Source organism: Pleurodeles waltl, chromosome 6 (assembly GCF_031143425.1).
Source record: "Pleurodeles waltl isolate 20211129_DDA chromosome 6, aPleWal1.hap1.20221129, whole genome shotgun sequence".
In the NCBI taxonomy this organism is placed as follows: Eukaryota; Metazoa; Chordata; class Amphibia; order Caudata; family Salamandridae; genus Pleurodeles; species Pleurodeles waltl.
This window is the reverse complement of record NC_090445.1, coordinates 883,776,413-883,791,281: the sequence shown is the minus strand read 5'-3', so window position 1 is coordinate 883,791,281 and position 14,869 is coordinate 883,776,413. Positions and strand designations below refer to the sequence as shown.

The 14,869-nt window shown below is 43.0% G+C and overlaps 1 protein-coding gene across 2 annotated transcripts in view; it reads left to right on the top strand.

Moving 5' to 3' along the window:
* The window catches only part of SLC25A28 (solute carrier family 25 member 28), a 46,155-nt gene that overhangs the window by 20,369 nt on the left and 10,917 nt on the right, over window positions 1-14,869 (top strand). The window contains exons 2-3 of one of the 2 annotated variants that reach the window (XM_069239669.1): window positions 1,416-1,644; window positions 7,564-7,620. In XM_069239669.1, the coding sequence (XP_069095770.1) occupies window positions 1,416-1,644; window positions 7,564-7,620 (286 nt within the window). Of the gene's footprint in view, window positions 1-1,415; window positions 1,645-7,563; window positions 7,621-14,869 lie in introns of those variants that run through there. The other variant, XM_069239670.1, reaches the window with a different exon arrangement.

Sequence of the window (14,869 nt, the reverse complement as noted above, 5' to 3'; positions counted from 1 at the left end):
TTGGTTGGTGTAGGCGGGTGTCTGGATGTGTAGAGCCTTGTATGCCTGGATAAGTAGTTTGAATGGGCATCTCTTCTGTATGGGGAGCCAGTGAAGTCTGAGGTGGGGTGATGGGTGTTCGATGGGGGAGGTTGAAGATGGGTTTTGCTATGACCTTCTGTATTGTATATGTAGTAGGTTGGTGAAGATCCAGCCTAGAGTGCGGCAGGTGATGAGGACCTTTGTCCTGGGAGAGCCACTTCAAGATTCATTGTAGCATGCAGAGAGTAAAGAAGCAGGTGCTGGAAACTGCGTTAATGTGGGATTTTATGGTCCGCTTGCTGTCCAGGATGATGCAAAGGTTTCTGGTGTGTTCCACAGGAGTGGGTAATGGCCCTAGATCCTTAGGCCATCAGGAGTTGTTCCAGGCTGTGGCATCGTTGCTGAGGATTGATTCTTCAGTTTTGTTATAGGTCAGCTTCAGACCATTTTCTTTCATCCATGTCGCAACTCTTGTCATGCACCTGAGGAAGTTGGTTCTGCGGAGAGGGAGAGGATGCGCTGGGTGTCATCTCCATAGGATATGATGTTGAGTCTGTGGGATCTGACAGTGTTGGCCAGGAGGGTCATGTAGATGCTGATGAGGGTGGGGCTGAGGTATATTCTCATCCCAACACATGCCGTTTATTTCTGGAACACTTTGAGAATCTGTTACTTTCACAGTCCCTTATTCTGTTGTACAGATTTGTGTGCTGTTGTTCCCGGTTACTGGATTTCCCTGCTCCCCTGTCATTTAAACTACCCTTGTTGACAGTCTCGGAGCACTTATGCTATGCTTACCTTTCTGTTCTTTTTCCATCTGGAAATGGCGGTTCTTGTTTATTATGTAACTTAGTTCCTAGAAGAGTTCTTTATAGAATGCTCATTGCCCAAACCTTAATGTACTCCGGTAGTGCTGTCACGCGTTTGCTTTAAAACTGTTATGAGCACAAGCTCTTTGGAATTGTATGCTAGTTGTGCTCATAATCTTTAAGTAACAAGTAATTGCCATCACTGCCACCTAGTTCAGTATCTACTATGCATTTTAGCAAATTTTCAGTGATTTTAAATATTTAATTTTTATTTGATGATTACCCAGTGACCTTTGATAATTACTCATTTCGGTTTTTCCTGATCTACTTATTTCTACCTTATCTGGTCAATGATTGTTTCTCTTTAGATCGAAGGATGCTTCTTCATTAGTTTATGTGTCGACTAATGGGTCACAACATTGGCATTTTGCTCTGAACTCATGGTATCAAAAATGTAAAATTACGGGGAAAATAATTTCGTTTTTACTATTTAATTTTTGTGAGTGTTGATCTCCGCCATTTTGTTCTTTAAATGTGATTAGTACTTTCTGTAGGTCTTTAACCACTTTTTTTTTTTGATTTTAGACCCGTATGCAACGCCTTCAACCAGAACCTGCTGCTCGTTATCGGAATGTGATGGATGCACTAATGCGGATCATCCGAACCGAGGGATTTTGGAGACCTATGCGTGGAATGAATGTTACCGCCACAGGCGCTGGCCCAGCCCATGCCCTATACTTTGCATGCTATGAAAAGCTAAAAAAGACACTGAGTGATGTAATCCGCCCTGGGGGCAATAGCCATATTGCCAACGGTATTGATGATTCCTGTCAGTTACCACTGTGCAGTTTCTTGCTGCTTCACCTGAGCATTATCTCACCTTGTCCTTCAAAGAACAGCGTGATAGTACTCTTGCCTCCCCAAAGTAGTGCTTGCTGCTCTCTTGCTAACTAACCTGAATAAACCTATTCTGTTTGAATGCCTTCAAAAGAATACCTTCTGTTAAGGTCCCTTTTCCGCACAATTACAAATTGTTTATGGTCCCTCTTTTCCCACATCAGATACTAGTTACCCTTGTAATTATTGACAGGTTTTCAAATTCCACTTGTCCTTAGACATACAAAAGTTGCCATTTGCAGGGACCATAGTCATTTTGGTGTTGACTTTAGTGGAATTATTATCTCCACCAAAATTAAAGTATTACGTTTTGTGAAAATGTTAATGTGTCACAAACTAAACCTTGAGATATCTTCTTACACAGATGGCAACGTCTCCAAATCGTGCCATATCTACTTTCCTTGCATCATTTGGGCAGGCTGACTTTTCAGTTGGCTGAGAGAAGAGAAAGGAACTTTTGGCTTGGAATCTAAGGACAAGTAGGCTTGTTACCACAATTCACTCAGTATCTACAAGAATATGTAAATGACCAATGTGCTGAATTGTAATGTGAACAGATCCTGATGGTTTTGGAGAGGTAGACAGCCACTCAGTGAACACCCCATGAACAACAGTGCGATTGCATTACTTATGCGTATTTTTTATTAAATTGCATTTTTTTTCTTAATACATTATCGAGAACCAACTATATTTTTTCACCATAAGAAAATAACAAAGGCTCACAAGTTTGTTACATTGTTTGTCTTATCAATAGATTAATTCTATGTATTTTTCGAAAGTAGTTTAAACAATCCAGTTTAAGTCCCTTTTATTTTGCTTGCACTTGAATGATCTAGGCATTCAGTGAAACTACAGAAGTTTACATTTTGGAAACTTGTCTGAAATCATGGGGATGAGCAGAAAGCTTGGAACCATGGAAAGGGTGATCGAGATAGGACAGTAGAGAGGGTAAAGGTGGAGGAATGCAAAATAATAAATCGTAGTAATATAGGTACTGTCGTTTGCAGGGATGAATGACTAGTATCTCGAAGCTTCAGAACAAAACTGAATAGGTCATGTAAAAGATAGTGTCGCTGTTTTTCTTTTCATCTCCGCCCCAAGGGTTTACCATCGAAGCAAGAAGTCTGAAATGGTTGTGAGCAGAAAACCCTTGTCAACCTTACTGATTCCACAGCGTTCTGGAACAACCCACTTGTTTACTATTAGTCTGCTCTCAGTTATTACTCTCACCAGTTCTAGCTCAAAGATGATGAAACCTTAGATAATTTTTCACTTCTTTATGTCTAAAGATGACATTTTTACATGGCACCAGCAAAAAGAAATGCTTGATGTCCTACAAAAAACCCTGCAATTAAGCAAAAAAGTAGGAATAAAAGCCAAGTATCCATTGTCATTAGTTGACAAGAGCAGGGAGGTGCTTTTAAATGGTGTATACAATTTTGAAAGAGGACAGTGTCTCAGAATAACAGTTTCTTCCGATGGAGCAATAGAAAGCTAAAGGCTGGGCTATGTTGATTAAAACCTCGTCTATCGTGTACGGTGTGTGGAATACTGTCCAACATTTGGACTCTTATTACTTGGAGAATGCTCTCTGTATCCCCCTGCTGCTAATCTGTGTGCTTGCTCATTTTATATGGCTGTTAAAAAAAAAAAAAAAAGGTCCTATTCGGTCTGGATAATTTGTCTCTCTCAAAGTGTTTGTCATCTGCATGAATTGTAAGAAGTCTAAGTGATTGAGAACGAAAACTTCTGTGCTCCATATCGATAAATCCGGCTTATCAGCATACAGCCTTGGTCAGAGGAGAGCTGCTTATAGCACACTAACTCATGATGGAGCAAATGGACAGTGTTCTGCTTATATGACTACCCTTTTTTTAGGAGTCCTGTGGAAAGTTAATTGATCATCCCGGTTAAGCTTTTCTTTTATAAAACTTAGTTGTGCTGCAGACGGTTTCATGGTATGTAGATCAAAACGAAGCAATAGGCATTTCAGTATTTTGTCATTGTTTGCTTTGGTATTTGCATCTCTTCCTCCTTTGGGGATGTACAGTAGGGATTCTGGGATTTTCATTGAGCATGCTCTGTGCCTCAAGAACGAATATAATCTGCTTGATGGCAATCCGCCTACTCACAGGTTCATTTTCTGTCAGTTTTCTTCATTGCATTACAATATGAATGCTTTACAACGTGTCCATCTTTTTCTTCGAGTTGCATTTGATCACAGCCTTTTCACTGTGCTATCCTCCTCGTTTACTAGTTGAAGAAACTTCGTTTCCCCAGAGCAGCCAACCAGTTTGTTCTTTTATTTTTTTTACAGATATGTAAACAGTTTTCTTTGATAATCGCTTACAAGCTGCTCAGTATGGGACATCCACTGGATATCGCCCTTAGGCTAGAGTGTTAATGTATTGGAGTAAAACATCTATTTTATTTATTTTATTTATTTATTTATAACAATGAATTTCAAAACATTGTAGCTGTTATTAACTGCAGCACAGAATTAAAAGGACTACCCTCTGAGTTCTCCAGCCTACAAAAGTCTTTTTTCGGTACCTCAATATGCTCAGTACATGAAGTATAAATAGTCTTGTTTAATGAGTCAGTCTTTTTCACTTCATATAGACTGCTTCTCGTTCTGTGTTTTTTTTTTTTTTTTTTTTTTTTTCTTTTCCCTCACAACAAAATGTTTGCATGGGGTGTATGGTCGCTCTTGGACAAGCAGCTTGTTTGACTACTCAACGTCTTGGGATTCTTTAGATCCCCAGAATTCTACTTTTTTCCACTTGCAAATATTATGTAGAATTTTCAAAGGTTTGACAGTCCGATTCTCTGTCATATGTTAGCTCCACGCCCATAGTTGTTACTGCTCCCTTGATTATTGACCCTGTGTGAGGCCTTACTTTCATAGTGTGATACATTTTGCTCTTTGATTACTCTGCCTGTTTGCCTGACTGCATAAGTGCTTGGGCCGTTTTCTGCAACAGTTCGGATGCGTACTCATTGGTTCGACTGACACCGTGACTCGCCGAAGCAAGAGCCCCTCATATCCTGTTACTTCTTACATTTAGAAAGGCTAGTTTGTGTTCACCTAAACGCTGCTTGCACACTTCTAAACTCTACCGTTATTTCATTAATCCTACCTCAATTGAGTTTGAGCTGCTCTCACAATAGTTTTGCTGCACTGGGACTGCTACTTCTGAGAGGCTTGCCTCTGAAGCATACATCATGGTGCTGGTGCGTCCAGCCTGCTTATCCCACCACAGAGAAATGAGAGGCTTCTTTTTTCAGCACCAAATCTCGTTAACTAAATTCTACTTCTCTGTTGCAATCTCCACATTTGACTTGCCAGTGTGAGAGTATAGATTTCAAGTCATTGTCTGTAACCAACATTCTTTACTGCCTGGTAGTCTGTTTTATGACGATTTGAAATGAGCTGGTAGCTGACATGTCCATTTAGCAATAAAGTTTGTCTGTAACTTTAAACATTAAGAAAAATATGAACAGTGTTTCCTAGATGGCAGTGTTTAAGCCTGGAGACAAACGTGTTGCCACATCTTCTGACTTGGATGGCATAGGCAGACCGACAGTGAGGCAAGTCGTGCAGCTTTTAAAGAACAAAATACATGCAGGCCGTACTAATGGGATGTACACCTTGCCTTGCTAACAGCAAAGTTTTCCTTTTAGTTTGATTTAAAGGATTTCCGGGTTTGTCTCCTAAAGTGTTAGAAAATGTGGTAATGGAGGATCAGTGCCACAGGTGAGTAAGGCCTGCACCATGAGACCAAAAGGCTTTATAGGTTTGCTGCTTTGACAATTTAAGCCTTTGTTTCTAGAACAACCCTAGCTGAATAAAGCACAATGGCTTGCTTATTTTACTCTCAAGTGAGGTTTGAAATGCCACAGAAAATCCACTGAGGCTTACTTGCCCACTTTCCTGTTGTTGGTGGGTATACAAGGAGCATTTTAAACCTCAAATATAGTGTTTTTTTATGATGAAGAATGAATTGCTTAGTAGGATCTTCCCATAGAGTAAAAATAAAAACATTATTTCTGGTAATTGTCTTCATCGTGTTATGGAAAAGCTGATTCTTAGTTTTTCATGTTTGTGTAGATTAGGGTTGCACCTTGATGTGCGGAATCATTGGCGTCTTTGTGATCACTGAATCATTTATATATCAAATATGTATTGGTTTAAATAGCTGTTTGCCAAAGGGCCTTACTAGATTGGAGTTTAAATAGTGTTTCATTCATGACTTTTTTTTTTTAGATCAGCATGCACCAAGGTGGTGTGTATGAAGATTGCAGTTCTGATTTGGCCAGCCCCATTATTGTGCTGTAGAGTAGCCGCACACAGTACATTGTTACTAATAGTGAAAACCCTCTGTTCCTTTTCTGACACAATCCCAATTAACTGTATGTTTGCCTCCAAGTTGAAAGCGTTGAAGGTCTCCAGCATTTTTTATTCTTATCATGGAATCCCTTTGAATTTGTTTGCGTCTAGCAGCATTCATGCCTTTTAGTGGGCATGTATGTTTGCCCGGCCATCTCGGGATGGATAAATGCACATGCTCACTCAGGTGACTCCAACCTGGCACGGTGTTTCCGGGTTGGAGAGACCAGGCAGAGGCTTCCACTCTGCCTTGGAGCGCAAAGCCAGGGTGCTCCGTCCAATCCTAACGCTGCTTTCATGCCAGCAGCATGAAGTCAGCGTTGGAATTGGCTGTAGGGCAGGCTGGGAGCCTTTGCCTGCCGTGAGGACAGCACATCGGAGAGGGGCGGTGAGAGGAGGAAGGTAAGGTGTTTTTTTTTTTTTTTTTTTTTTTAAATCATCTTTTTGCCATTTCCCCCGCCACCTCACCTTAATCCCCCCATGCGCGCACACAATCCTCCCACGAGCCCCGACTGTTGCTGCAAATTACCTTAGGCTTCTGTAAGTGCAGCCAGATCTACATCATATACTTTCCTTCAAGTCACCATGGTGGGGACAACATGACAATTCTGTTAATAAGTTAAACATTGGTTTTAAAACGAGGGACATCCAAATATTCAAAAATCAACCAACGCATATTAACCACGCTTGACTAAGTAGCGTAATACCTAAAAGGCATGAGGCTTCAAAGAAATAGTACCTAAAATTTCACAGTAGCAAAACGTTTTTCTTCTACTTTCATTTTTTTTGGGACATTCTGAAAGCAAAGAATCATCTCACTTGCTTACAAGCTTCTGCTAACATTTGCATCTGAGCAGAGATCATTCTAGGAGCATTATACTTGGCCTTGTATTTGTAAACTTCTCAAACATTTTTGTACACAATTTTTGTACATTTTTTTTTCTTTTTTTTTTTTTTTTTCTGAAACCACTGTCCGTAGTACAGTGTGACCTTAAAACGTTTATTTACAGCGCTTACCCTAATAATGAAGGCTTTTCATTAATGAACCATAAATACTAGTTCGAACAGCATTAACATGGACACAGATTACCTCCAGTGCGACAGTTTTCTTCTCTGTAAACTGGCAGCCAAATGGTTTGTGCTGCAGGGGTTGGGCCTACTTGTCCCAAGGACAAAACAAACATGTAAACTTTGTTGCCTTTGACCCCAAACAATATGTCCTGGGTGATGGGAATTCCACATCCCTGTGAATATTAGTTATTTAATCTGGAAGCTGGTTGTAAATAACGCACATGTAATTCATGTGTTCCTTGATGAAGGTGTATTCTAATGATCAAATGTTTTCTAGGTACATCATAGGTTGGAAATATGGATGTGTGCCATTTCCCAAGGATCGCTGTCAAAGCAAACTTTCTTTTCCTCACATGACTGTTTTTCTTTTTGTAGGTGCAGCTGGGTGTGTGGCAACTCTGCTCCATGATGCAGCCATGAATCCAGCAGAAGGTAGGGATTTCAGTTGTTAAATAGACTGTCTTTTGATGATCTATTGACTGTCAGTTAACCACTAACTCCTTAACATGTACACATCATTGCTGTTAGGGGCGGGCCTTCTCATCTTGGACATTTTGTTAGGTATTGCTTTTGACACTTTATTCCTTGATATATGCTATTACGCATAGTGCTTCCAAGGTAGGTGGGCATCCATAAATGTATGTGATTTTACTGATCACTGTTAGGAGTTACAAGGCTGCAGAGTTGGGATTCAGTGGACCTTTCTGAAATTTATCCTGAATGCCCATAAATGTGACATTCCCGTAGTCCAGTTTGGACAAGACGAGTAGTGACTACCGTTTTCGGAAGGGCTGGGAGTATCAAAGTTCAAGTTTTTCTAATTATTCTTAAAGTGGAGAATACTGGCAACACAAGGGCATTAACCTGATCTCCATAATCCCCAAATTCTCCACTTTCCAGACACGGGGGAAGATCTCCCCCATTTTCAGGTGCCACCAATTTGGTAACCAAAATGAAGTGTCTCTGCCCAGGATAAAGAGCTCTGTTTTCCCAGCAATTAGTTTTAGGCAATTTAGCTTCATTCAACTGCAAATTTGAGTCATATTAGAGTTGAATCTAGAGACTGTCTCATCTGGGTTGCTAGACATTGATACCACTATTTGGGTGTTGTCAGCGTACAACACCACTCAAAATCCAAATGATTTAATGAGCCTAGCCAGTGGGGGTCACATAAAGATTTAAAAAGAGTAGGGCTCAGTGAAGAGCCCCGAGGCTCCCCACATTGTAGGCAGACCTGATTGAGGTGAAGCCACCTAACTCCACAAATTGCACACTGTCCGACAGAAAATATTTGATCAGACTGAGTGCAGAGCCACTTATTTCTAATCCTGCAAGACGAACAGTCAGAATGGTATGATAGACTGAATTCAAGGCTGCCGAAAGATCTAACAAAATTGGTGCTGCCTTGTCTCCACCATCTAGGATTAACCTCTGTCTTCCAAGGCAGCTATCAAAGCTGTCTCGGTACTGTGAGCATTCCTAAACCCATATTGGGTGGAGTCCAGCAGACAACATGAGTTCCCTGTTCAGAACTTTTTCCAATAGTTTGTCAGGAAGAGGTAGCCTAGAGATAGGCCTATATCTAATGGGTTCTTGTGGAACAGGACCTTTTTTTTGTTAGAAGTTGAATATCCTAAAAAAAATCTTAACCAGTTGAGAACTTAATATTTCCAGAAGGAGATGGACAATTCTCGGAGGCCACGGGTCTGCATGGGAACCGGATTTGGTAACTTTGATTAGGTTGCAGACCTGCTCAATATTAAGGGGGGAGAATTTATCAAAAACAGCACTTGTCCCTTGACTGACGAGGCAAAAGCAGGGGTTTGAATAGTAGTTCTAAAAGAATTGTAAACTTTTACTTTTGCCTCAAAAAAGAATTAGCTAGTATATTACAAAACTCTTGACTACAGTTACTACTTTTAGGTACAGGCAGCTTAGCTAAAATTTTCACCATATTAAAAAGCTCTTTTGCAGAATTCGTAGACTGTAGTATCCTAGTTTAGAAGTATTTCGTTTTTTCCTCTAGTATCATCTTTTCATAATCTGTGATGGATTGCCTCTAAAGCTCTCCTTTAAGAGGATCATAATTAGGTCTTCATATTCACTCCTTCCTTCAGCAAAGTTGTTTCTAGGCTCTCAAACGTTCCGAAAACCTAGGTTCTGAGGGAGCTTTCCTACGGTTTGAGAGTGCTTTTTCTGGTTCGAGAGTGCCAATTGCCATTCTTAACCAGGCCAAATAGTTTTGTGTTCTCAACTGAAGATTCGACCCAAAGCTGAAATCAAGTTTGGGTAAAGTAGCAGATAGAGTGGAATGTAGGGCAGATGGATTGACTTTCTGCCAGGCCCTGACCTTGGTACCTTGAGGATTCGTATCGTTCCTGGAAGACGTTTGGGATAAACTAATCAAGAACATTACTGCTTTATGATCCGACCATAAAAATGTTTAGGACTTCAGTACCTGAAGGTAAGGGTTACTGGAGAAAATTCCATCCCGTGTATGACCTGCCCAGTGGGTGGGATATTTGACCAGCTGATGCAATCTTAGGCTAACCCTTGTATCACTCAAGAAGGCCGTGTCATTATCAACGGCTTTCTTGGGATGGAAATTAAAATCCTCCAGCACTGAGAAATCATCAGATTTAACCCTGGATTCTAACAGGACTGATACTCGCTACAAAGGGGACCAGGTGGGTGGTAGATCAGTGAGCTTTTAAAAGTGTAATGTTATGTAAATTCTATTGGGAAGGGAAGGATTTCACAAGTCGAGCAACTTGGATCCGAAGAGTAACGTATAGTAAGATAGTCATGGGCCACAATAGCCAGACCACCCCCTGTCCTATTTACTGTATCTGCACTCATAATCATGCAGCCAGCTGAAACTCACTGAGCCGAGTCAGGACTAGATGTACTGTCTGCCCAGGTTTCAGTAACAAATACTACAGCTAGTTTGTTTTACCAGGAACGCAGATAATCGACTTCATGTCTAATAAGGGACCTAGCATTGATCAAGGCACAATTACATATTACATATTACAGATGATGACCCGTAATGAGCTAATGCTGGTTTTGGATTATTCCGGTCTTGAACTTCGACGTTAGTCAGAGTCAAATTACAGTTTAAACATTGCACCAAATCCGGACGCAGATGAGGTTGACTAACATTACAGTGCATATTCATACCTTCAGGGTTAACAGCCAGAAGTTAATAACCTGAGTACTGAAAGGCAGGGCTGGCACCAGCGGACCAGGAGTCCCGGCCCTCAGCACGATCCAGGTGTGGACGGGCGCAGACAGGCTTGCCTTAGCCGCTCCTGCTGCACAGTCGTGGCCACCCGGTCGTTTATACTTCCTCGTTCCTCCCAGCCCTTAACAACTAATGTGGAAAGCAACCAAAATGGCGGACCCGTTCTAACATGTGGGAACCAGCCAAGAAAACAAATGTGCAAAGCAGATGTAGTAAGGACAAAGTCTAAAAAATACAAACAATACGAATAATAAAATGGATTAGGAACATCCAGTTCCCACCTCATGCAACAGCTTTGCGCGTCACGATCACCTGGCTATTTATTCTTCCTTCTTCCTCCCAGCCCTTTCAGATTGGCAGGCCTGCAAAAAGAGCTGCCAAGTGCACCAAGGCTCATGGTTAAAAACTGTGGATAAAGCAATGATTCCAGAAATAATGTGGTCAATGTAGCAGACTAGGAATGTTCTATTAGTGCAGATTTCAAGAGGCTTTAAAATGTCACTTTATTTAGGTACAGCCTTTTTCGGGTAAACTAACCTAGTTATGCAAACTTAATTTCACTAATATAGCTGGGTTACGTTTACACACAATTCTTTTACTTTGCAATGCTTTTACTGCTTTTTTCAGCGTGCAAAGTGAAAACACACTCCAGGGCAGAAAACCTCCCCAACCTGATCCCAAAATCTCACTGAAATTACAGCCTTAATATCGAGCTGACTCCCCATGCAGCCTTCCTTGATGAGAATCGGGCATCTGCATTTGTTAATCCTACTGAGCTTTTTCAGAGCCTACATTGAATGAAGCCCGAGCTTAAGAGAAAATGGCAGAGGATACCAATAAAGAGAATACTGCCATTCCTTTCTCACCCTCCTTCCAGAGCTGAAAAGATGACTGTGTACAGTTAGGAAGTTGTTCGAGATGAACTGATAGGAGCGGCAGAAATTCTGCATGCAAGCACTGCAATGACTTACCACATGGCGGGCTTCTCTATGACTCTTCTCCACTGGTGACCTGCAAGAGCCAGTCCTTTTCAAGCAAGGAGCCTGCTTAGTGATGACGGCCTTATCAGAATTCAGGATAGAGCTGGGGTGGTGACCTTTTCCCATCCCTGCTTTGTTCTGACTTCTGACAGGGCAGAGGGTGACTTTGCTTCATTGCTCTGCATGTTTCCATACTTAGACATGCCTATGGGACTGCGAATGTGGGAGAGGACAAATTTGCACAGCACTGCCACATATGCACAACCCACAGAACTCTCCATAAGGTCCTTTTCCTATGTAGCTGATGTGCAGTTCATATCTCAAAAAAAGTAAACAGATGAAGTAACTGATCTGTCAGTTTGTTTACTCTTTCTACTGCTTGAAAGTGTTAAGTTCAGTGTCATCTACACACTATTGCACTAATATAACGATGTATCACTTCATCTGGAAGGGATTATTATTTTAAAAGCTTCCACAATCTGCAGGGTGCACACGATGCTGAAACTGCGCACTGGAATATGGGGAAGAATAAATGTAACACAACCCCGTTCATATTGGTGTCTGGTGTTCGCACCACAAGGTGGAGACGCTTCTTTAGGTTTCACCAGCACGACAGACCCTTGCGCTTTGTGCTTGCAAAGTCTTTTGATACTTTAAAAAAAAAAAAAATATGTAAAGGGGTTCAGAGCCCGCCCATTACTTGCCTCTACTTACCATTGGCTGGCTCCCACATCACTATACTTAGGATTGGCAGGCTCCCACGTTGTTCCCATTTACTTGCATCCTGTTGGTCAGCGCTCCTCTAGGCCTTTGCTTCCTGCTCCTGGGCATGGAGTCTTCATCCATGCCGTGTCACTTGCATAAAGTACTACTGCCGGTGGCCAGTGTCCTTCCTCTGACCACATTCTTCCACAAGGTACTTTTTTTTTTTTTACTGTAACAAATGCGCTTTCTATGAATGTATGTGTCCTCCGAAGCCCGCTAGCTATGTTTCCTGACTTTCTTCTTCCACCCTTGCTTGCCCAAACCTCCCTGCTTCACCCCTGTTGTATTGCTTTGTTGTCTGCGCCCCCCCCCCCCCTTCTCTCTGCCTGCCACTCCCAGGAACACTGTCGTGGCTCCTTCATTCAAACTTCTTTAATAGGAGCAGGAGCTGCTGTATAACATGGCTTTAAGTAAATAAAAACATGGTGGGATCAATGCCAGCCGCTCCATAGTGCTTTGCTTTTATGTTTCTTAACGTACGAATCATCATTTCATGTTCTCGTGTATCTTTGCTAATCTGGGACTTTAGCAAACATTATATAAAAACAGCATTTAATTCTGACCCAGGTGTTGATAGTGGTTAATAAATTGGCCCTCTGCCTGCTTCTTGACCCTGACCTAGAAAGCAGGTATGTGTTGCGGCACTATTCTAACTTTTCTGATTGGCTGAGCCTGTGTATGCTTTCCATACAGGTGCCAATTATATACAAATGGACTGGAAGCCTGAAAAAAATGAAGTGGGTCCGCTACTACACAGGGCGAGGATTTGATCACATTGTAAACGTGTTCCCTGCCTAGATATCCAGCCCACCCAACAGTTGTAACAGTCATTTTCTGCTGCATGCCCTGTCCAAAAGTCAGCTCTCGTCATGAGTCGGGAGCTCATACTTATCATGTTCGATGGCATCTGTCGCGGTAGATACACATGTTGTGCATAGCCCGCCATCTGGTGTTGGGTCGGAGTGTTACAAGTTGTTTTTCTTCGAAGAAGTCTTTCGAGTCACGGGACCGAGGGACTCCTCCTCTTTGTCTCTATTGCGCATGGGTGTCAACTCCATCTTCGATTGTTTTCTTTCCGCCATCGGGTTCTGACGTGTTTCTTTCGCTCCGGGTTTCGGAACGGAAAGTTAGCTCAAAATCGGAAAATTACGTTGGTATTGTGGCGTTCGGGATCGGGTTAGATAGCATCGACATCGCATCGATACGATAACATCTCCGTTGCCCTTCGGGGTAGTTTTCGATCCCCCGACGGGGCCTGGTCGGCCCGACCGCGTGTGACATCGACGCTGATGGAACGCACCCCGTTCCGTTTCTGTCCTAAATGCCACAACAAATACCCATATACAGACCAACATTCGGTCTGTAACCTGTGCCTGTCGCCCGAGCACAGGGAAGAAACTTGTGAGGCCTGTCGTGCGTTCCGGTCCCGAAAAACGCTCCGTGACCGCCGAGCCAGAAGACTGCAAATGGCGTCCACGCCGACAGGACACCGAGATTTCGAGGAACAAGAAGAAGTAGAAGCCTTCTCGATCCATGAATCGGACTCGGACGAATTCGACGACCATGAAACAGTGAGTAAGACGTCGAAGATAGCACATAAGAAAACTGACAAGGCCCAGGGGACGCCACTGCCATCAGGCCATGGCTCAACCCATAAACTCGGTGACCGACCATCGGCACCGAAGAAGGCCAAAATAGTGCCGAGATCGTCCGACTCGGGTCGAGACACAGGCACCCAGCCATCTCGGGACCGAGATAGTGCTGCCGGCAAAGATCGACGCCGAGATAGCGGAGCCGAAGCTGCTCGACGCAGAGACAGCGGCACCGAGGAGGATCGACGCCGAGAGGGTTCGACTCCGAAAAAGAGGAAAGTCGCCTCGGAGCCGAAAAAGAGCGTGGACATGGTTTCGGTGCCAAAACGACCCGCAACCGAGCCAACTACCGGTTCCTATTCAGAGGAACAATCACTGTCCTCTCAAATGCGAAAGCATAGATTCGAGGAGGAATTACAATCCACCGAGGTGGACCACACTCAAAAAAGGATTTTTATACAGAGTGGAACAGGGAAAATAAGCACCCTTCCCCCTATTAGGAGGAAGAGGAGACTGGAATTCCAACAAGAACAAACACCACAAACAAAACTGGTGAAGAAGGTAACTCCGCCACCCTCTCCTCCACCTGTGGCTCACATTTCACCGGCACAGACTCCGTCACATTCACCGGCTCACACCACCTTAAGCCAAGGTGACCAGGACCAAGATGCTTGGGACTTATACGACGCCCAAGTGTCGGACAACAGTCCTGAGGCGTATCCTACAAAGCCCTCACCACCAGAAGACAGCACAGCATATTCACAAGTGGTGGCTAGAGCAGCAGAGTTCCACAACGTGTCTCTACACTCGGAGCCTGTCGAAGATGACTTCCTCTTCAACACCCTCTCTTCCACACATAGCACCTACCAAAGCCTGTCTATGCTCCCAGGAATGCTAAGGCACGCAAAGGACATATTCAAAGAGCCTGTCAAAAGTAGGGCAATAACACCGAGGGTGGAAAAAAAATATAAAGCACCTCCCTCAGACCCAGCTTTCATCACCTCACAACTGCCACCAGATTCGGTTGTGGTAGGGGCGGCTCGCAAGAGAGCAAACTCCCACACATCGGGCGATGCACCACCCCCAGATAAGGAGAGCCG